Raw genomic sequence first — 21,716 nt, forward strand, 5'->3', positions numbered from 1 at the left:
TTTATAAAAAAAATAATGAAACAAGACAATGGATGAATATACCCCAACATTCTTTGTTCATTTTATTCAAACAAATAATCTTCACAATGCTTTCTATGCTCAAGGTGTCCACACATGAAACGTTCACAAGAATTGATTAGTAAGGTTATGTTAATTTCATCACTGCGAGGCATTCTGTGACTGGTGCAGCTCAAGAAGTCTATCTATATCATGTTCTGTTAGGAAAAGACCATGATAACAGCCTAGCCTAAACATCAAAACTAAACCCCACAGGAGCAGTTGTTTTTTTCTGAGACTATACACCCAAACAAATAGCTCTATATATAAACTGCATAGATTTGTTTGGATCTAAAGCAGCCATAATTCTATTGTAAAAGACTAGTCTGACACATGCTACTTCTACTTAGCAGTCTGTTAAACGGAACAAATAAAGCAAACCTATTTTTATATTTGAAGTCCATGGTAGAGGGAGGGCAGGCAGATATTTCCCTGACACACACAAAGTGAAGAAGGCAGGGGAAAGCCTCTGGGTGCTTGCCAACGTTTCGACAAGAGGACTTGTCTTCTTCCTCTTACTTGGTTCTGCCACGTAATTCTGAGAAAACTGGCACACCTGTTATCCAGGGAACTAATAATGCAATCAGACTACAACTTCTGAAATAGCTTATGCTTCCTAAAATCCATTAGATTTCCGCAGGAGACTTTTTTACAGCACATATACCGGGCAAGCCTATCGTTACGAACAATAATACGCCTACAGAGAACTTGTCAATATTTCTGAACCACTACCTTGCAAACATTCCAACCCTCTTCCTTCTTTTGTCGAGGACACACTGCACTTTCTTCGAATAATAGAGCCGCTTAATGACATAGCCATTATCCCACCGGATAGCATCCTGGTTAAAATCGATGTCACCGCTTTGTACACAAATATTTCCATAAATGAAGGAATCGACGTGCTCTCGACCGCTCTAACTCGAAATCCACACCTGCGTGAAACTGGTATACTGTTCGCTATTTCAATTGATCATCATCGGCATCACCATCATCATCATCAGCTTGACTATGCCCACTTCAGAGCAAAGGCCTCTCCCATGTCTCTCCAATTAACCCCGTCCTTTGCTGGCTGCGGCCACCATGATCTGGTGAGGGAGTGCATTGTCGGTTCTGGTCGCCAAGATCAGGCCGCAACCCAGGCCTGGTTATGCAATTCCACTGCCACGCGGAGATTTTTTTTTTTTTAACCCGGTGGAGAAATACGCAACACCAGGATTCGAACCATGGTCCTCTTGCACGCGAGGCGGATGCTCTAGCTCTACGCCGTCACTGCTAACTTCAATTGGTACTCACGATCAACTATGTTGAGTTGGATTCTTCTCATTACCTTCAAGTACTTGGAACAAGTATGGGCACTCCATTTGCACAGAGTTATGCAAAGATTTTTACGGGGTTACTGCAGCCTAAGCTTCCAAATTCATTTTTAGAAAAACCGCTCATATACCTGCATTAAAAAAAAAACATTTTTATGATATGCAAACACGAGTCTGAAGCCCTGAAAGCTTTTGTCTCGCACCTTAATTCATTCTACTCTAGCATTAAATTTATCTTCCACTACTCTAAAACACAAGTCAATTTTCTCGACACTACCAATCGTTTTCTAAACGCCAGCTTAAAGCCACATTCTACAGGATGCCTACATACAGACAGCAATACTTAGATTTCGCTAGCCATCATCCCAAGCACTGTAAGCAAGGCATATTTGTAGGACAGGCAATGCGCCTTAGAAGAATATGCACCTACGGCAATTACTTAAACACCTACACTCACTAAAAAACACCCTGATTGATAGGAGCCATCCCCAGAACTCCCTTAACAATGCTTTCCGATGTGCAACCACTCTCAAACGAGGCGCTGTACTTAAAAAAGGAACAAAAGTTAATAGTGAGCAGCCCTCTACACGAAATACTCGGACGCCTTTCCGCGCATAAATAATTTTCAGCGGAAGTACCACCCTATTTTAACTGGCAACGACCGTCTCAAGAAAATATTTCCCGATGCACCCAGGGTAACATACAGACGCAACACAAACCTGAGAGATATCCTAAGTACACGCTAACTTGATAAGAAACCCCTGCCAACAGCAAGCTCATGCTCTTGACCTAAATGCAAGACATGCAAGCATTTACAAAGCGACCCAGCAAGCAACTTCATCTTCGACACAAAGACTAGCCTTAACTATGCATCATCTAATGTTATCTACATTCTTCAAAGCTCTTCTTGTCAGAAATAATATATTGGAGAAACAGGGCAATCAATGAGCGCCAGACTAAATAGCCACTGGGCTGACTCAGCAAACAACATACAGAAGGCAGCGTCGGAACATTCTAATCAATGTGGTCATAACTTTGCTGCAATGCTAGTAGAATGGAAACTTGAACGAACTGGTACAGATGCATTTTCGGTGAAACAGTGCAGCCAGATGAAAGGCAGACAGAAGGAGAATACAGACGAGCACTGACTCACAACTACAATTTTTATTATGATTTTAGACTGCACTCTGAGCATCCCCACAGGGGCGCCTGCAACATGCAGATGTTGGTGACACCACGGGTTCTTCAGCATCTGCAGGGACATCCCCGCAGGGGGATGATGGTGAGTAGGGCGTCACCACGGACTAGAGCACCCGCAATTAGCCGTACGTGGCTCAGCTGTGTCTGGGGAAAAGAGGATCCTAGTAGTTTGGACCTTTAAGGCCCCTCGGCGGAGGCAACACCCACTTTTGCCTCAGTTTCCCATAGACTGCATCTCCGACCTGACCCGACCGGGGGAAATCGGCATTCGCTTTTTCCTGTCCTCCCCTTCACCTTTCACTTTCCTATCTTCTGTCTCACGACTCTCCTCTTTCCACCTGCCTTCTTGGTTTTTCCTTTTTTCTTGGCAGCGAGGGTTAACCTTGTGTGACGAACAACCCTACGCTTCGTCATATTTGGTAATAGTTGGGGTGTAAAGCTGACGTAGACAGGACTTACTTGCGAGTTCCTGTCCCATCCCCTCATTGGGCTCTGCGGCTGGCACCATGGCCGAACATTGCACATATTTTATGGCTCCCCCTTCGCAACAAAATGATCGCCCACAGAAAAGAGTGCGGACAAATGCAACTTCTCAGTACTTCCAGAAATTGAAAGAAGCATACCCAAAATTCCATGTTCTGCACAGCGATGAGACAGAAATAACTGCCCGAACAATGTCCCCATTCTTGGTTGCAAAAAGCCTTACCGATGCCTTGGGCACAGGTTACAAGCTAAAAAAAATGCCTAATGGTTACCTTCTACTGGAGCTTAAAGACAGTGCCCAGCATTCAAAACTATCCACCATAATGTCAACTGGGAAAAACCCAATGTCAATAACTGCACACAGATCCATAAACACCGTCTGGGGTGTAATCTCTGAAGCCGACTTCTTCAAACTCACCGAACAAGAAGTGCTCAAGGGTCTCAAGGACCAAAATGTCATCAATGTCTACCGTATTACAATCAGGAAAGAAAACAAAAAAATACCAACAAAGCATCTTGTCCTCACTTTCAATTCAAGTACACTCCTCAAAGCAACAGAAGTTGGCTATTTGAAAATAAATGTTCGCCACTACATCCCGAACCCGCGACAGTGTTACAACTGCCAGCAATATGGTCATGGCTCATAGAGTTGCCTTGGCCACAAAAAATGCGCGAAATGTGCCTCGCATGAGGACGTCTTAGAGAACTATGAAGCAGCACCGTGCTGCGCGAACTGAGATGGAGATCATGCCGCTTATTCAAGGTCTTGCCCAACAAGGAAAAGCGAAAAAGAAATAATTACTCTAAAAACATAGAAAACATTTGATTCAGAGAAGCACGACAATGACTTTCAAATACCGCTGGCACATTCTCCTTCAGTGCAAAAACAAAATTCTCCGATGTGGTGCAACGGGGCGAGGCACCACACCACGCTTCGGCACCTGGCCTGGCCACACACAGTGAGCCTGCGGCGGGACCATCTGCGTCTCTGGCAGATGCGGCGAAGGCCACACTGCCATCTCTAGAAAAGGGCTTGCCAACCCTCGAGTTGGCAGACCAAAAGACTTCCCCAATCGGGAGAGGTCTGCACCTCGCACACCCGCAGCTTCTTCGCGGCACTCCAGCGACTCCGGTGAGGCAGTGGACACAATCTCCAGTACATCCACAATGCAGGGGCGGCACAGCTCATTTGAGCGTGTTAGGAAACCAAAAACTCAGATTACAGGCCCCAATAAACCGGCTGCCTAGGTTTTTAACCATATCCCCCCAAAACAGTAAAAATGGCATTCCTAATTCATTGAAACTGCCGAAGACTGTTGAACAACTACGGCAATGTAAAGGACCTCTTAAAATCATTTTCTCTCATGACGTTATGCTCAAAGGAAACAAACTTAGGACCTCAACATAAGAACATTTTAAAGAAATATAAAGTCTTCCGATATGACAGAGAGCACTCAAGCAGGCTCTCTGGAGGTGTCACTATTATAGAACAAAGTGGTGTTGCAACTCACAAAGTCAAACTTAAAACTAGATATGAAGGTGTTGCAGTCACTGTTCTACATTTCAAAATAATTACATGTTCTATACACCTCGAGCCACACTTAACGGGCACACTATATGATCTAGAAGGACTTTTTAAATAGCTACCAGAGCCATATCTAGTTGCTGGAGATATTAATGCCCACTCTGTTTTTTGGTGAAGTGAACAAACAGACACTAGAGGTCATATATTAGAGGATTTTATTCTGTACAATTATATCTACCTCCTCAATACAAGGAAAACCACATACTGCTCTCCAAGCTCTGGAAAACTGAGCTGCATAAACCTATCTAAATTTTAGTTCACCGTCTGTTTTATCGATTTTAAAAGGGACATTCTTAATAACCCCTTTGGAAGTGATCACCTTGTAATTAACTATGGTACTTAACTTGTCATCACCACCATCAATCATTCCAAGAAAACCATGTCATCGGAAACTCCACGTAGCTGACTGGGGTGCTATTTTGGGAAAAGGCCACACCGGAGAAAATTTTTTTTGCGCAATCTAAGTGTAGATGAACTCAGTGAAATAATTACGTGTATTATAACTGCTGCACATCTTAGCCATAAAAATAAAACGGAGAAACAAATACTTTCAACAAGTGGCAGCACAGACGAACCATAAAATAGGTTCATCACAATTCACGAAATAAACAGTTATATCTGCCGGCAAACAGACAGCGCCTGGCCCTGATCAAATACATTATGAAAAGCTGGCACATCTTTCTCAGCCCTCTGCAGAAGCACATTTGAGATTTTTTAAACTAAATATGGATGTCAGGAAAAATACACAAACTGCAAAAAAATGCCGTTATTGTACCTTTCTTGAAACCTGGAAAATAACCAACCTCCCATAGTAGTTACAGGCCAAGAGCCCTTACAAGCTGTCTCGCTAAATCGTTTGAAAGTGCTGCAAAACATTAGGCTGATGTTTGCTCTTGGATCTTGTGAACTTCTTGACATCCACCAATGTGGATTTAAAAAATCTTGTTCAACAAGTGCCCATCTCGTCCGCCTTGAAAATACTGTCAGGGAAGCATTCATCCATAAACAACCCTGTCTAGCAGTTCTCTTTGATATGGAGAAGGCTTACGATACCACCTGGTGGTTTGGCATTCTCCACGACCCAGCAGAACTAGGTATCCATGGAAGGATGCTCAACTGCTTAAAAGATTTAGGTGAAAAAAAAAGTTGAACACAGGCGAGGGACAAGAGGAAGAATTCACAACACAAGGACTGGACTATCAACTGTGATTTATTGAACGAGACACTTTCCCAGTACAGCTCACAGGACATGCGCATCAATACCAAAACCATCACCGGACAGTGAAATCAAATAGATAAGCAACACAACTATCGCCCGCGAGCCAAAAAAACAAGTTCTTTTTCTAGCAGGCGTACCGAAGTTGTGCTATCGCAATCTTCCCCATGCAACCTAATGTAGTAGCCTTCCAAAACTTCGCATTCTCCTTTCCACCTGCCTCCACCAAGAATGCTTACATTGCCAAACAGTGGATAGCAGCCACACTCGCGACAGTGGCGAGGCAGGTTTTGCCCATCAGTAGAACCCAATGAGTTGTAGTGCTCGCGCAGCCGTTCATTGATACACCGGCCTGTTTTGCCGATGTAAACCTTTTCGCATGTGAGGGGAAACTTATACACTACGCCTGTGCAACATTTCGTGAAAAATTTTTTCTGTGAGCCACACTGGGAAAGTGTCTCGTTCAATAAATCACAGTCCAGTCGTTGTGTTGTGAATTCCTCCTCTTGTCCCTCGTCTCTGTTTGACTGGTTTTTTCACTTAACTATGTACCAACTGGCCCAGATGTCAGCTCTTTGGTTAAAAGATTTTCTGCCTGACTGCTCATTTCGTGTACGCCTGGGTTCTACCCTTTCCAGAAAATTCATTCAGGAGAATGGAGTACCACAGGGGTGTATTCTAAGTACTACCCTATTTGTCGTGAAAATGAATTCCATAGCTAAGATAGTTCCGAAGTCCATTATGTATTCCCTATATGTCGATGATCTTCACATAGCATGCCCATCCTCCAGCCTATTAACCAGTGAGTGACAGATACAAATGACATTAAACAGACTTGCAATTTGGGCAGACAGAAATGAGTTTAAGTTCTCCCCACAAAAAAAAACAGTTGTTCTTTTCTCGCTAAAAAAAAAAGGTTTGCAGATTGATCCAACCCTGCACTTATATGAAATTATACTTCCAGTAAATCAAGAAAATAAATTTATGGGCATAACATTTGACAAAAAAGTCACATTCCTGCCATGCATAAACATCGTCAAAAAGAAACTGGACACACGTCCTGATGTCGCTCAAGGCACACCCCACTGCCCCCATGGTACAGCCTTCTCACTGTATGTGACTTAGCATTAACTTACTTTCAAAAAAAAAAACAACACCACATGAACACATATTACAGGAATACTTGGCACTACAAGAAAAATATGTGAACTACACCGAATTTTACACTGACCACTCAAAAACAGCAGAATATATCAGAAGCGCGGTACTGCAAGGAAACTGGCAAAAAATAGTAAGGCTGCCAAACTGTACATCCATTTTTACTGCTGCTTGTTATGATACCTCTGTAGCTGTAAGCAGAATAATAAATAACAGTATTGAAAACAGGAAATACGGATCCACTTAGCCTGCTCACGGTATTACATTCCAGAAATGCAGCCGAACCTTTAGTAAGAAGCATAATACACAACGTAGAAAAACTCATAACAAAGGGGCATATGATAAAATTCTGCTGAGTGCCGAACCATATTGAAATAAATGGAAATGAAAGAGCTAACCTGTGTGCTGCAAAAGCTCGCAGTCATGAAATCAAGGAAGTCCGCATGCCCCATAGGGACGGCAAGAAATTAATACATAGTAATTTGAAGGCTAAATGGTAAACAACTTGGTATAATGAAATAAACAACAAACTGCATTTTGCAAAGCCTGTCATTGTGTTTTTATGTGGGGCAACACCACTGCAACGAATATGCATGAAATCTGTCTCGCAGAAAAAAGCCCTCCAGCATGCAGTCGAAAATACATCATTCTTGGAGTATGCAGTGCTATTTTTTTTCTTAAACTTTAGATTATTAAGGTTCGAGATGTGTATGTGTGCAAGCGCTATTAAAGGTACTTTAGATATATTTTTAGATTTAGTACAACTAAAAACACCTTTGAGAAACCACTGCTTTTGTTACCAATCACCTGTGATGCACTACAAATTAATATGGTACTACTAACCCACAAAATTATTTATGAACTTTTTCAGATAAAGACTGTCTGTCACTGCCGCAACGCCTTAGTATATTATCTCAATTTTGTTACCCAGTTTCCGCATTTCTCGGAATATATATATATATTTCCCTCTGTATTTTGCCACTTTATTTTTCGTATCACAAATAATCAAGCTACTTTTTGTATTCTTGCAGTACAAACATATCGTACATCACTGCTGATGGGTGACTGGGGCTCAGTCAAGCTGCAATGAAGCAGCTTTTTCTTCAGTCAACGTTTTCACTGTACTTTGTCTGCGAAAATAAAACTGATCGCCCGAACAAAACAGATTGATTGATAATAACACTTGCTATGTGTATAACCAGTTCTGGTCACATTTGGTGCTTTCAAGCAATGCCCCGCATAATATGCAGAAAGTCGGGCTTTTTAAGAGCCAGAAGTAACAGTACTGACGAAGGACTGTCACTGCACTGTCAGCAGGTACCATCGCGACGCATTGCACTCTGTGTCATGCATGCAATTCTGCCACACTTAAAAAAGGGCCAATTTACCTCCTGCCCCATCACTTGAAGGTGCCAGAGCAGCACCATTTGCTGCGTTGGCCATTGCCCGCCTGGCCTCAATCTGGCGGTGTTCCTCCATTGACACACGCAGGACCTGCCAAATGAGTAGGTGAAACAGCAGTGCACTGTGTACATGCCTCCGAGGGTCGCTAAAAGTAAATAAGACACGAGTCCCATATTTCCTAGTGAAATCATAGCTTTTCTGTAGACAAAACAGGCATGCTTGCAGGTTGCCCTGTACGCATGAAATTTTACTGAATGAATGCTGCAATTAACGTAACAGACAAGCACGTTCCACCAAGCAAGTCTTGTAAGCTGCCTTGAAAGCTAAAATAAGTGTCTGCAGTCAATATAACTGGAAAAACGTATAGATGAAAATGCATGCATGCACGCACTAACATGTATATTCACACACACACATACACATAAGCATTCGGTTCAGCAAATATAAGTGAGCATTTTTCTATATTTAAGCACACAATATAAACAAGACAAGGTAAATGGCATTATCAGCTAGCTACATGAAAGACCATCTACCTAATTGTCAAAAAGGGTATAAAGTCGATTTCTACAAGCTGAGAGATGGAAACAACTGAAGAACACAATTCCAGCCACTGTTTCTGATTCTGGTAGTTACAAGCTCAGGTTTCCCTTGCAAAATGACAAGTGTTCTAGCATTTTAAAGTTTGAGCACTTAAAGAACAAAAAAATACGTACTTTCTTTGGGCAAAAATTTCAAGAATACTGAGTACAGTGTCAGTGAAGACTTTTTGCCAAAAGCTCATCTCGCGCACAAGCAGCTCGTTCAGTTTGGAAAGGCATATGACATGAAAGTCAAACTAATACCCCTGTCACACGGGCATTTCGAGGGCCCTCGAACCGATAGTCGATCGACTCAAAGGCGATCTAGCGCTGCTACACGGGCAGTTTCAATGGCTATCGAGTCAATAGCCTATTGAGTCAACGGAGTAGCGCAGAACTTTATCGAGATTTCGAGGGCATTCGAGCGGTGCCCAAGGTTGCTAGCGTTGCTTCGAGCGGCGCCAAGCGCACTTTCGTACACGACACATTCACGGTACAAAAGCATGAACAATCATTATTCGCTTAAAATTTAATGCAAGCAGTCGGTACAATAATTTTAAAATTGTATCAGACTGGTTTTGAGTGCATTAATCTTGCGTTGCGGTCTTTGCGTTGCTTGCGTGCTTGCGTACTTAGCGTTGACAACATGGTGGCGCCCTGCCTGCCTGATTCACACCTCAACGCAATATCGTGTTCTAAGCTGTTGTATTCGCCTTAGATTTGCCCATTCTTACCCTCGCATAAAGTCTCAAGAGACAAATAGCTCTTGTTTTCCAGATATCAAGGCGATTTCCCAGGTCTTAAGCCTGACGAAGCAGCGCTCCGGTGCAGTTGGACTGGTTTGGTTTTTTGCTCATCTTGTATTAGAGTGGCTACAGCAGTGTCTCCATCTATCTGTCGCATACGTGCAATTAAAAGGGTTTTAAACGACATGCACGTATACGTGCATTCCAGCATTTAGTATGCATTTATCACATATTTTTGTTATTTTTGCAAAATCCAAAGTAGCGATTGTGGCGCCACACAAGCTTGGCGTAAGACATGAGAACCATTTCAATGGCCATTGAGATTTGCCATGTAGCAGCGACACAATTCCTTCGAGTTTAATGGCGATTGAGAATTTTGAAGACCCTCGACTCGATGGCCATTGAAACTCGCTGTGACAGGGGTATTAGATATTATGGGCTCATTTCTAACAACAAAACAAACATTTGTGACCACACCACCCAAAGAGTTGTCAAATGAAAATCCTAGTACCGTGTGCAAGAACAATGTGAAATCACCAAGACTAACCTTTATCTAATATCATAATATTCAAAACTTTTTACCCAAGCCCGATGAAATATGCAGCATGTCATCTCATTTTCCTGTAGCAATCTGGTTTTACTTATTGAAACATGGCTTCACTTGTCAATAACAGATCCCGAGACCCTACCCTCATTGGCCAGCTTTGATATCTTTCGCAAAGATAGATGTGGTGGCAGTGTTCTTAGCGCTACTAACAGAATATTGCACTGCACGATACAACTGCACTAGAAATGCTCTGGCTATGTATTAAGGCCACCTTCCCACGGTTACTCACTGGCATTTGTTATCGACCGCCGTAAAATGAAAGTTTTTAACTCATTATTCCATGATCCTCTGCATACTCTAATTACTAGGTACCATAACACCACATCCTTCTTTTAGGTGATTTTCCCTCGACAAACTGGACTTGCCTGGCTATACCGCTATCAAAAAGTAACAATCGGAGTGAATTCCTGAGCACGTGCCTTACATTCGGTCTAATTCAACTCGTCACACGAACCTACAGGCGTTACTGACCACTCATCTAATAATCTCAACATCTTTTAACAACGCATGCCAATTTATTTTCTTTGCTTACCTCTCTCCCCTTAATCACCAATTACAACACCACTATCGAAAATCACCTGTAGCCCCTACCAACATACTTCATGCCCGCCCCTCCTGCAATATCCCTTAGTGGGGCCTTTCCAGAATAAATGAAGTGTGATCATCTGACATGCCATGTGAAGCCATATGTTCACTTACCAAGGCAAGTTCTGGGTCATCATCTTCGAGGTCAAAATCGAGGCTGTTGATGCGATAGGTGAAGGGAGTGTCATCTTGAGCCCGGACAATTGGCGAGTTCATGAGCACACGCCACAAGACATTGCCTGCTTCTACTGACACCATGTGGGAGCTGTGGAATGTACAAAGAGCACATGCTACTAATCAGGTGAGGCAGTGATTTGATGGAAAGGTGGACTAACCTCTATACCTTAGAGAAGGTAAGTTAGCCTGAAGGGTTGCTGAAGAGTTTCAAATGACTTAGCCAGCGGTTAATAATTTGTCATTTTTCAGTTCTCACTATGATGAGGTTTCTTTCTTATCCTTTTCTCTAAAACAAGCTTCTTGAGTGAAACATAAGCACAATAAGAGCATGCTTATTTTTGTATAATGATACCAAATATTACGCAATACACTGCCATTGATATGTAGGCCTTGATAAGCTTCTGCTACTGATGCAATAATTTTTGTGACACACTGTTTATTTCGTAAAGATTAATAAAATGCAGAAAAAGAGAAACAGAGAAATGAAAGCTTCTATCGTAGTGCTGTCCCCGAGTTGAGAACACATAGAGGCTACCAAGCTTTACATTACATTTAACCCTGTGTTCACCTTTCTCTATTGCTCTTGCTGGCAAGTTGGACATTTAACTCTGCTACCGCTACACTGACAGCTGACTATAATTGGGTTCTTGTTTGTTTTTTACAGCAAGTAAAAACTGCTTGCTTCTTCACTGCTTCCATTACAATACCTGAAAACAGGAAGGCCTACAGTTACACTAGTAACTAAAGATGACAGTGCTAGCTAAATCATGCATAATGTTGGGAGCACGAAACCGTTTTTAAAAGCTTGAAAGGACTGCCATAGAACCATGCATGCATTTTTAACATTCAGCTTAGCTTTAACAGAACAAAAATGCATATTCCAAACATAAATGAGCCAATGCAAGTCTGTGCCAGGGTAAGCACTGATAGCGCTCTGTTGTGCCTGGCACTACTATACAGTTACCATGATGTTGCCAATGACAGGCACATTATATGCTATTGGCTGTCTTCATTCTGAAACTACATCAACATTAATTCTATTATCCAAACAGTCTTACCATTGCAAGCATAACAAACCAGTCTACTTTGTACACCTTGCTCTGTTTATCCAAGGATAGTTAAATGATAGTTCTTACCAATCGTTATCAATATGTTTGTGTAAATGGGTGTTGTTCTTCCCCAACAACGGTAAGATCTGGCGTGCTGCAAGGATCAGTGCTTGGACCATTTTGTTCTTGATCAATGGTGTAAGTGAATTTATTGCCTCTACTACTAGATTATTTGCTGATGACTATGTTATATAGAGACAGATTACCAACCCTGACGACACAAACTCTTTGCAGAGAGACCTGGACAGAGTCACTACTTCGTGTGAACAGTGGCAAATGCAAATTAAACTCTCTAAAACAAAGACTATGACATTCACCACCAATAGTCAGCTTCAAAATCACCGTTATTCCATGAGTAGTATTTCCATTGAGAATGTCTCCACAGTCATATACCTAGGTATTCATCTTTTGTCTGATCTAACATGGAATAATCATATCAATGCAATTGTCAGTTAATCATCTAAAGCACTTGGTTTCATCAGCCATCACTTGCACCAAGCTGATCCTGTCACCAAGCTTTTCGCTTACACTACTCTCGTCTGCTCAAAAACAGAATACGCATCATTAATTTGGAACCCGCATCAATTGTACTTAATTCACAAACTGGAGTCCATACAAAATAAAGCAGCGAGATTTATAACTAAGGACTATACATGTCATTCCTGCATAACGGCAATCAAAGCATCGCTAAAGCTATCATCACTTGAAAACAGAAGAATACTGGCACTATTCTCACACTTTCACATTTTATCACAGTCACTCTTCATTTGCTTCATACTATATTAGACCCACCCACCGTATCTTTCCACGCTTAGATCATGCTCTCAAAATCAAACCCATGTTTGCACGTGCCCACCCCTTCAGTCATTTCATTCACCATTGTTTCTTGCCGTTCATCATTGCAACAAGTTACCAGGTGATATTGTCTTCACCTTAAATCATGACGTTTTTGTGCAAAAACTGAAGTGTTTTTTACTAATAAATTCTGATTAGAATGGCTTCATTCCTGCTTATGCTCAACTTAGAATTTGTGTTGCTTGTACAACTATATGCGGAGTATTGTTTATTTGTAACTGTACACCTCTATGTAATGCCTGAAAAGGGCCTTTAGGGTATGTGAATAAAAAATGTGGTTTATATTGAGCACACTATACAGTTTTGTTGAAAAAATGTACTGCGCAACAAAAACGACAGGTCACACAAAGATAGATATGGGACAGATAATACTGACTTGTAACTGATAATTCCTTCTGCTGACTGCCTCCTTATCCAGTCTTTTTGTGACCTGTTCTTGTTATGCTGCACCTTTGTTCGACCAATACACAAATTAAACAATGCAGCTCTCGAGGGAAAAAAAAATGCTGAAACCACTCTTTCAGAGGAGTTTGCAAGAACACAGACTGTGAATGTGAATAGAGGTGAGGTGTGCGGCAATTAAAGTAATGGCACAGTGCGGAAAGAGGTGGCATAGTTCTGCCATCTGTTGAGCGCCAAGTACTGGCATTGCCTGAGAGATGTAGCATCAGCAGTGCAAAAACCTACCCTTCCCTTTTCGCAGCCTGATTGTCCAGCACAGACAGCTTAATAGGTAGCATACCTCTCAGCCAGTGATGGTGCCAAGGGGAGGCAAGGGGTGGCAGTCACCAACCGAAAAATTAGCCGGGCCACAAAAAAAGGTGTAGCATTTTGTTCAGACCTGATGAGATATGTGTTCCAGGATTTTGCAGCTCGCATTTAACCCCTTCAATGGTGACCTATCACATTTTGTTAATTTATTTTATATTTATGAAAAGCAATGTTTCAGAGCCACCATGCTTACCAAACAATTTATCACCCCCCCCCTTTCATTCGTGCTTCTACATGCCACCCCACCACGAATGTCCTGGCACCGTTACTGCTGTATTCCGTGCCAAAACAGCAGGTTCAATTCCTGCCACTGACACCATGCATCTCTTCATTTTTTTTCATTCCTTTCATGAAAGGAATTTCTGTGACATACAGAAAGATCTTGGGGAACCAGGTGTGTAACACATATCGCGCATTCAAAATCACAACTGCTGCACCACCCATGCTATCGCACCCATATTTAAGATCGAAATCCATAAATTTGTTAGCGTGGCTTTAAATTGTAAATCAGTGCACCACAGATCCATGACTTTGGGCATTCAGTCCATCTTGCACAACTAGCACAGTTATAAGGAAGAATGACTCAGAAGCTGCTGCATCTTATTTAAAAGCTCTCCTTGCTTACAAAGGCACAGACAACATTTAGCAGTACCTGTCTATTTGGCCACTGTACAGGAATTGCTAGCGTCGTGCTACAATGACAGTGTGACGTTCTAAGGAGCGGTCATCCACTTCCCATGCTCTTTTCCACTGACAACAGACTCAGACTGTCTTTTTCCAGTGTCCTCTTTGTCCTTATAGCTGCCATTGCTACTGCCATGTTTCAGGGACCAAACTCTTTAAACAGCACACCCAAAGTTTTCGTCGTCGCTGTTTCTGCAACTTGGGCAGCGCTGTCACCCCCAGCCAACTTTTCCCATAAGATCTTGTAGTACACTTGTAGATGTTCTCAGTCAGAAGAAATGTCAGAACTTTTTTGCACAATGAGTTTCAATACTGTTCCCTGAACAGCGACTAATTGGCACAAATGTCGACTGCTGCTCATTAAAACAAAGTATGCAAACCAATGAGATATTCAAGGAAAACGTTTCGAGTATCTGATAGGAAAGCGAATCTTCTTGGGTGCATTGAGTTCAAGATATTTTTTATGGTACAAATCTTGCTTATTCTTCCAGCAACAATTTCTACACAAAGAGAAATCACGAGCTGTTGATCACCGGGTATGAGTCATATACACGCCCCTTTTTGTTACTAACAGCTGCCTCAAAGTGGCACCACGCATATTTATTATACGGCGCTGCCAGCAGTGAATACATTGACATAAAAATTTGAATTCAAGCTTCATGTTTAAATCGCAACACTGGGCATTAAAGAGTTAAACTGTAACATCACCTGCAAGCATGTCTGCACTTAATACAGCCTAGGCTTTCATGGTAACATGATACTTACCCAGCATAGCCTCCTCCAATTAGAATGCTGAGAAAGGGTGTCAACGTCGGAATATTTAGGTCCTAGAGGTAAAAATAAGAAATAAAAGTAAAAATGCAGCAAGTTGTGTCTGCAACATAACAACATTAGACTCGAAACTCCACTCACATTTTCTCCAAAACTCACAATGTCCACCTTCACATTTTCTCTCTTCAGTTTTATTGCAAGACTCAAAAGCTGAAAAAAAAAAAAAAATGAGCGGGGAATGTTTAAGTCTGAAACTAAGATATGCACAAACCTCTTTCTTATCTGATGTGACAGGGCTGCCAACAAACGCCACAATTCGCATCTGATGAACCTTGTCCAAACGGTTCTGGAGCACAAGCTGCAAATAAATAGTGATGCATGAGGTTGGGCTAGGTTCACTGCATAAAAATTAACGAGAAAAAGTGGCAAAGAAGAAGCAGACAACAGGAGCACCGCTAACAAGTGAAGTTTATTGTGAAATGCAATAAATATGTGACATTAAAAGCAAAACAACAATGGGGAAGACGGTGCACGAGGAACATCGATAAAGCAACTACAAGGTGATGCTAGCTGGGTGACAGAAGGTGTGTAGACATAACAGGTGCTGTTTTTTTCTGATTGTGGAATGCAAGGATTCCGCATGTGTGCTTATCTTACTTCTTACCTCCACCATGCCTGGCAGCCAAGTGGCATTTCATTCAGGCACAAATTGATTTTAAAGTTTGTTGTATCCGTGGCTTCAGATGATTTCTATGGACAACACTGCATTTTCGGTGTTACATTCATAGCATGTTAGTACCCGCTCCCCGCTTCAGTATCAAAATTTTGAGGCTTGTATTACGTTTCCTTAGGCATTTTATGAAAGGGTTCATCATTTTTACTTGCTAATTCAACCATGAAATGTGTACGAGTGTTTTACTGCAATAGCACTAAACGGTTTACTAGTGAAAAAGGCGTCCTGTGTTGAAATGAAGCCAGAGGAGCAGCAGATGCGAAGCGGGGAGCAGAGGCGGGTGCCAGGTCACGTGACGCAGCAGCACATGCAAGGATGAGGAGAGGAGGGCCACATGACTCGCTCAGCGCGGCAGGGAACCTGCACTGCTCCGTTTCATTAGGCGACTAAACAAAAAACTGCGGCCATGAGCCACTTGGGCCACTACAAACACTGGAACACATTCTGACTGATTAGAGACCTGCGTCTATGGCTGCTGGAACCAGTAGCTGCCCTGGCAGCATGAACATCTATTTGGATAAACCATCCTTGTCATGTCCCTTGTTTTATGATGTTTCTGGAAAGTTACTAAAAAGTTTTGAATTAAGGGTCACTTTAATATTGATACGTGGCGGCTAGAAGCAGCAGTAGAAAGAGCAGAGGTAACCTGCTACGCAAGGAACCGATGGCTTGGAGTAGACTCAGCACACAAGCGCGCACCTCAGCGTCGTCTTCGTTACCAACCGCTTCGTCGTCCTCTTAGCGTCCGTAGCATGACCCCCCCTCGCGGCAAAAGCACCGTCCCGGTGCGCACTACACAGGCCAGCTAGACGGCGAGTTGTAAGGTTTGAGGCGGGACACATGGACGATGTCGGTGCGGGGTGCAGCGGCCGGAGATGGCGAATGTAGCGGGGTGATCTCGTACGTCACCGCGGTCACCGGACGTACGACCCGATAAGGGCCTGTATATCGGGGGAGCAGTTTTTCACAAAGGCCCACACGGCGGGAAGCGATCCAGAGTAACACAAGGGAGCCAGGAGAGTAGGTGACTTCACGACGGCGACAGTCATGACGTCGTTTCTGATCGACTTCGGAGGCCGACAGCCGCTGGCGGGCGACAAGACGGGCAGCGTCGGCGCGAGTGATGGCGTCCCGAGCGTAAGGACTCGTAGAGGCGGTGGCGGGCAGTACACTGTCGAAGGGCAGCAAAGGATCGCGGCCAAAGAGAAGGTAAAAGGGGGAGAAACCGGCTGTATCGTGAAGCGTAGAATTGTAGGCGAATGTAACAAATGGGAGGCTAATATCCCAGTCGCGGTGATGGTCGGAGACGTACATGGAAATCATGTAGGTGAGGGTACGGTTAAGACGTTCAGTGAGGCCGTTCGTCTGCGGATGGTAGGCCGTGGCGAATTGATGACGGACGGAGCAGGAGCGGAGGAGTTCGGCGACCACTTTGGAAAGAAAGCAGCGACCGCGATCGGCGAGCAGGTGACGGGGAGCACCGTGGTGGAGTATGACGTCGTGCAGGAGAAAGTCAGCGACATCAGTTGCGCAGCTGGTTGGGATCGCTCGAGTAATAGCGTAGCGCGTGGAGTAGTCCGTCGCGACCGCGATCCATTTGTTTCCCATAGCAGGCACCGGAAAAGGGCCGAGCAGGTCGAGGCCGACACGGGAAAACGGGTCTACGGGGATGGGAATCGGCTGAAGGTGCCCGGGAGGGAGAACCGAGGGCGTCTTCCGCCGTTGGCACAGTTCGCAATCGGCCACATAACGGCGGACAGAACGGTATAGACCGGGCCAAAAGAAGCGGCGGCGCACGCTGTCGTAGGTGCGGGAGACTCCAAGATGACCGGCCGTGGGAACGTCATGAAGCTGTTCAAGGACGCTGCTGCGCAGGTGTTGAGGGACCACGAGCAAGAGGTCAGCGCCGTCAGGCCGCATATTGCGCCGGTAGAGGACGTTCCCCTCCTCTACCTCCTGTATGTGGCCGGACTGGAAAAGGCACTCCTGCAGGCAAACCTGGGATTCGGCCTTAAGTACAGCACCACAGGAATTGACAACTCCAGCCGACTGCCGGGTCTTGCCTTTGCTGATGATTTGGTAATCATGGGAGAAAACACAGAGGATGTGCAAAAAATGCTAGACATTTGTGCAGCGGAGCTGCGAAGCCTTGGCCTCAAGTTCAACCAGCGAAAATGCAAGGTTGTTCAGCTGGCAGGCGAGGCGAATGATCAGCTATCGCTGACGTTGAATGAAGAGACCCTGACAGTCGACAGGTCGTATAAATACCTGGGCATAAATTTGTGTGCTGAGACTGACATGTTCAGACTGCACGAGGCCAAGGTCCGTCAATCTTCACTTCGAGCGCAATGCATCCTCCGACGTCGGTGCCTGTGGGGGTGCCACCAGTACACCATGGTCCGCGACCTCTGGAAGCTCGCGCACGTGCCAGGACTCACATTCGCCAACGCGGTGGTCTGCCTCCCATCAGCCACCAGAAATTGGTTAGAGCGCAGGCAAACAGAGGTCGGCCGCACTGCAGTCGGATGTCATGGACGGGTGGCCAATGCAGCCATTCAAGGCGACCTGGGATGGTCTAGTTTTGAGGCAAGGGAGGCATGCAGCAAGCTGGAGTACCGCGGTCGACTGCAGTTCATGAGCCACAACCGATGGGCAAGGCGGGTCTTTGAATACCTCGCTGCGACATGCCTACGCACTACATGGGTGAAGCGCCTCCACAAGATAGAAGGCAAGTATGGACTTTTCCAGACACCCATAAGTGCCGAATCGGCAACGGCATGGAAACAGGAGGCAAGGAGACGGGTCCAGGAAAAAGAGAATCGCCAATGGCTGCAGGCGCTCGCGGAAAAACTGACACTGGCAGTGTACCGCGAGTGCAAAAACAGCATCGGACCTGAAAAGATTTTTGACAACGGCCTGGGTAGCGCATTGCTGTTTGAGGCCCGTGCCGGAGCGCTGCGAACACTGGTGTTCCGCCGTCACTTCGACGCAACACCAGAAGCAGAAGCTGCAATATGCCGAGCGTGTGGCGACGCAGAGGAAACCATCGAGCACCTGGTGATGTCGTGCCAGAGTCTCCATCCAATGCCGACAGAGGGCACCACATTCCCACAGGCGCTCGGGTTTCACGGTCCTGCAGTGGACGACGAAGGAGACAGCTCCAAGGTCAAGAGCGAGGGGGTGTTGCGAACCAAGCGTCGACTAACTCTTTGGTGGAGCACTGTGTTTTTATTAAAAGCGCGAAGCCGCAGAGTCGGAAGTGAACGAGATCGATGAGCGAACCCCCCCCACCCACCTCCTGACTTTAGCCTTTGCGTGTTTTTTTTCTTTTTTCTTCTTTTTCCATTTTTTTGTGCGTTTTATCTTTCTTTCTCTCCTTGTGTGCTTCCATCTTGTATTTTTTTTGTTTTTTTGGCCGGGTGCCCAACCTAGTGGTGCCCACCCGTTACAAAGGGCAAGGCCTCAAGTATCTATCTATCTATCTATCTAACGGGGCAAGGGACGCATCACAGCGGTTGGCAGTGAGGCGGTCGATGAGGGAACGTAGCGACGAATCCAAGCGCTGTTCTTGCGCAATGTTGCGGAAGGCCGAGATGGATAAGACGCAGGCGTCAGCCTCGCATTCGTTGGAGGAAGGTGGATCGACAGGGTAACGGGACAAGCAATCCGCGTCCTGGTGCAAGCGGCCAGACTTGTGGACAACACAAAATGTGTACTCTTGAAGGCTAAGAGCCCAGCGCCCCAGCCGGCCAGTAGGGTCTTTGAGCGAAGAAAGCCAGCATAAGGCGTGGTGATCCGTGAAAACAGAGAAAGGGTGCCCAAACAAGTAAGGGCGGAATTTTGCAATAGCCCAAACCAGAGCGAGGCATTCCCGCTTGGTGATAGAATAGTTGCGCTCTGACACAGAAAGGAGACGGCTGGCGTACGCAATAACGCGAAGCTTGTTGCGTTGCCGCTGAGCAAGTAGGGCACCAATGCCATGGCCGCTCGCATCGGTCCGAAGTTCCGTAGGGGCTGAAGGATCAAAGTGCGCCAAACAAGGTGGAGCAGTGAGGGCACTGATAAGGCGTCAGTAAGTATACTCTAAAAATTAGGGAAAACAAAAGAAACCTGCACTAAAATGTGTCACCCTATAGGACCATGCAGGTCTGCCTATAGTGAGAACACACAGCTTTAAACGTCGCAAGTGCCAACAACAGCAACAACAAAGCACTGCAATACACACAACTGATATCAGAAACTTATATACAGAGGTGGGCAAATGCCCTCGTTTTTACTTTTTCTCCTTCACCCTTACTTTTGAATACGGCCCTCCCTCACCCTCACTTCGCAAAGTTTTCTGGCCCTTTCTCACCCTCACATCGTCGGCCCTCCCCCAACCTCAATAATAGTTGCTTTCCATTCCTAGACAGGACTTCCATTCCTAGACAGGAAGCTAAATAAAGAAGAAGAAATTACGCTTAGACGCTTACAAACAGATACAGTGTACAACCCAAAGAAGCTCGACCAGTAGGAAGTATCCGAAATTACACAAATCAGGATGCATAGACTGCGGAGAAGAGGCAGACCTGCACCACCTGTACAACATGCTATGGGCCTGCCAAGAAAACCATACCATGCGAAGAATAAATAACCAGACAGCTGAGCAGTGGGAGAACGCACTGTCCAGCTCTGAACTGCAGCACCAACAGGAGTTTGTGGAGTGAGCCCGAGCTGCAGCAATGTCCACTGGACTTTCAGAATAGAGGGCCTGAACACTTAACATTGGAATGGGGAATCCTACCACGTAAGCAGTCTTTAGTGCTACTTCAGTTAGGTCTATTTAAGTGTAAAACCAAAGCAAAACAAAATTATTTGTGGGAATTTTGCATTCCTAAACTTTTCGCGTTCACTGCGCTTCAGTTTTGGCCGTGGCCACTGAGGGAAAGCTGACGCCACCATCTACGCGAGTTTCTGGAGGAGCCATGAAAGAGCACTTCATCCATAGAGGAAGAAAAAATTAATCCGCCGTGGGAATGCCGGGAAGACAGCAAGGCGCACTTGTCTTGGCCCTAAACATGACTGCGACTGCAGAAATACAAATTTTCGCAAATTAAATGCAAGGAAGCCTTGTTTTGAATCAGTATGTCCTGTAATAAAAGATGCTTATTGTACATTTAATAAATGAGCAGAAAAGCAAACAATAACCGAATTTTATCTTGGCTTTGAGAGGGTTTTCTCTTTAAGCCGCCAAATGTAGCGAACCGTGGAAAATATTTGCGTTTAGAGCAATATTTTGCACAGCCAACATTCTTTCAAAAAAATGGTTAGCGCTTAAAATACTATGCAATCGAAGCTTTTGTTTTTGTATTGTGAAAAATAGAAACGTTTCATTGGTGTAGTCTGCTATTGCGGGACGTGCCTTATGTCTGTGCATAGGCTACGTTCACGCCGTGAGACACAAGCTTGCTCTCTCTCTCTCTCTCTCTATATATATATATATATGAGAAACTAATTCGCGCGCACTAAGTGCCGGCTCTCGGCATGTCCTGGCGCAGCGCTTACAGATTTTGCCAAGAAAAACATAAATTAGGAAGTGAGCTAGACCTCTCCTACCACGTGCAGGCGACAGTCGTGTTGATGCTAGCTGGCAAGTGAAACATGCGGGTATTTGCGTGAATTAATTCGTGAAATGGAAGTCGTTC

The 21,716-nt window shown here is 44.5% G+C and overlaps 1 protein-coding gene across 7 annotated transcripts in view; it reads right to left on the reverse strand.

Annotated features, from left to right (window-relative positions):
* Positions 1-21,716, reverse strand: part of LOC144112640 (26S proteasome non-ATPase regulatory subunit 4-like) — a 54,428-nt gene that overhangs the window by 10,326 nt on the left and 22,386 nt on the right. For 5 of the 7 annotated variants that reach the window (XM_077645446.1, XM_077645451.1, XM_077645447.1 and 2 more), the window contains 5 exons: positions 15,571-15,657; positions 15,441-15,509; positions 15,294-15,355; positions 11,047-11,197; positions 8,401-8,506 (listed from right to left, as the gene is read on the reverse strand). In XM_077645446.1, coding sequence (XP_077501572.1) covers positions 8,401-8,506; positions 11,047-11,197; positions 15,294-15,355; positions 15,441-15,509; positions 15,571-15,657 — 475 coding nt within the window. Of the gene's footprint in view, positions 1-8,400; positions 8,507-11,046; positions 11,198-15,293; positions 15,356-15,440; positions 15,510-15,570; positions 15,658-15,963; positions 15,988-18,925; positions 19,154-21,716 lie in introns of those variants that run through there. The other 2 variants (XM_077645449.1, XM_077645450.1) reach the window with 2 other exon arrangements.

Source organism: Amblyomma americanum, chromosome 1 (genome assembly GCF_052857255.1).
Source record: "Amblyomma americanum isolate KBUSLIRL-KWMA chromosome 1, ASM5285725v1, whole genome shotgun sequence".
Taxonomy (NCBI): Eukaryota; Metazoa; Arthropoda; class Arachnida; order Ixodida; family Ixodidae; genus Amblyomma; species Amblyomma americanum.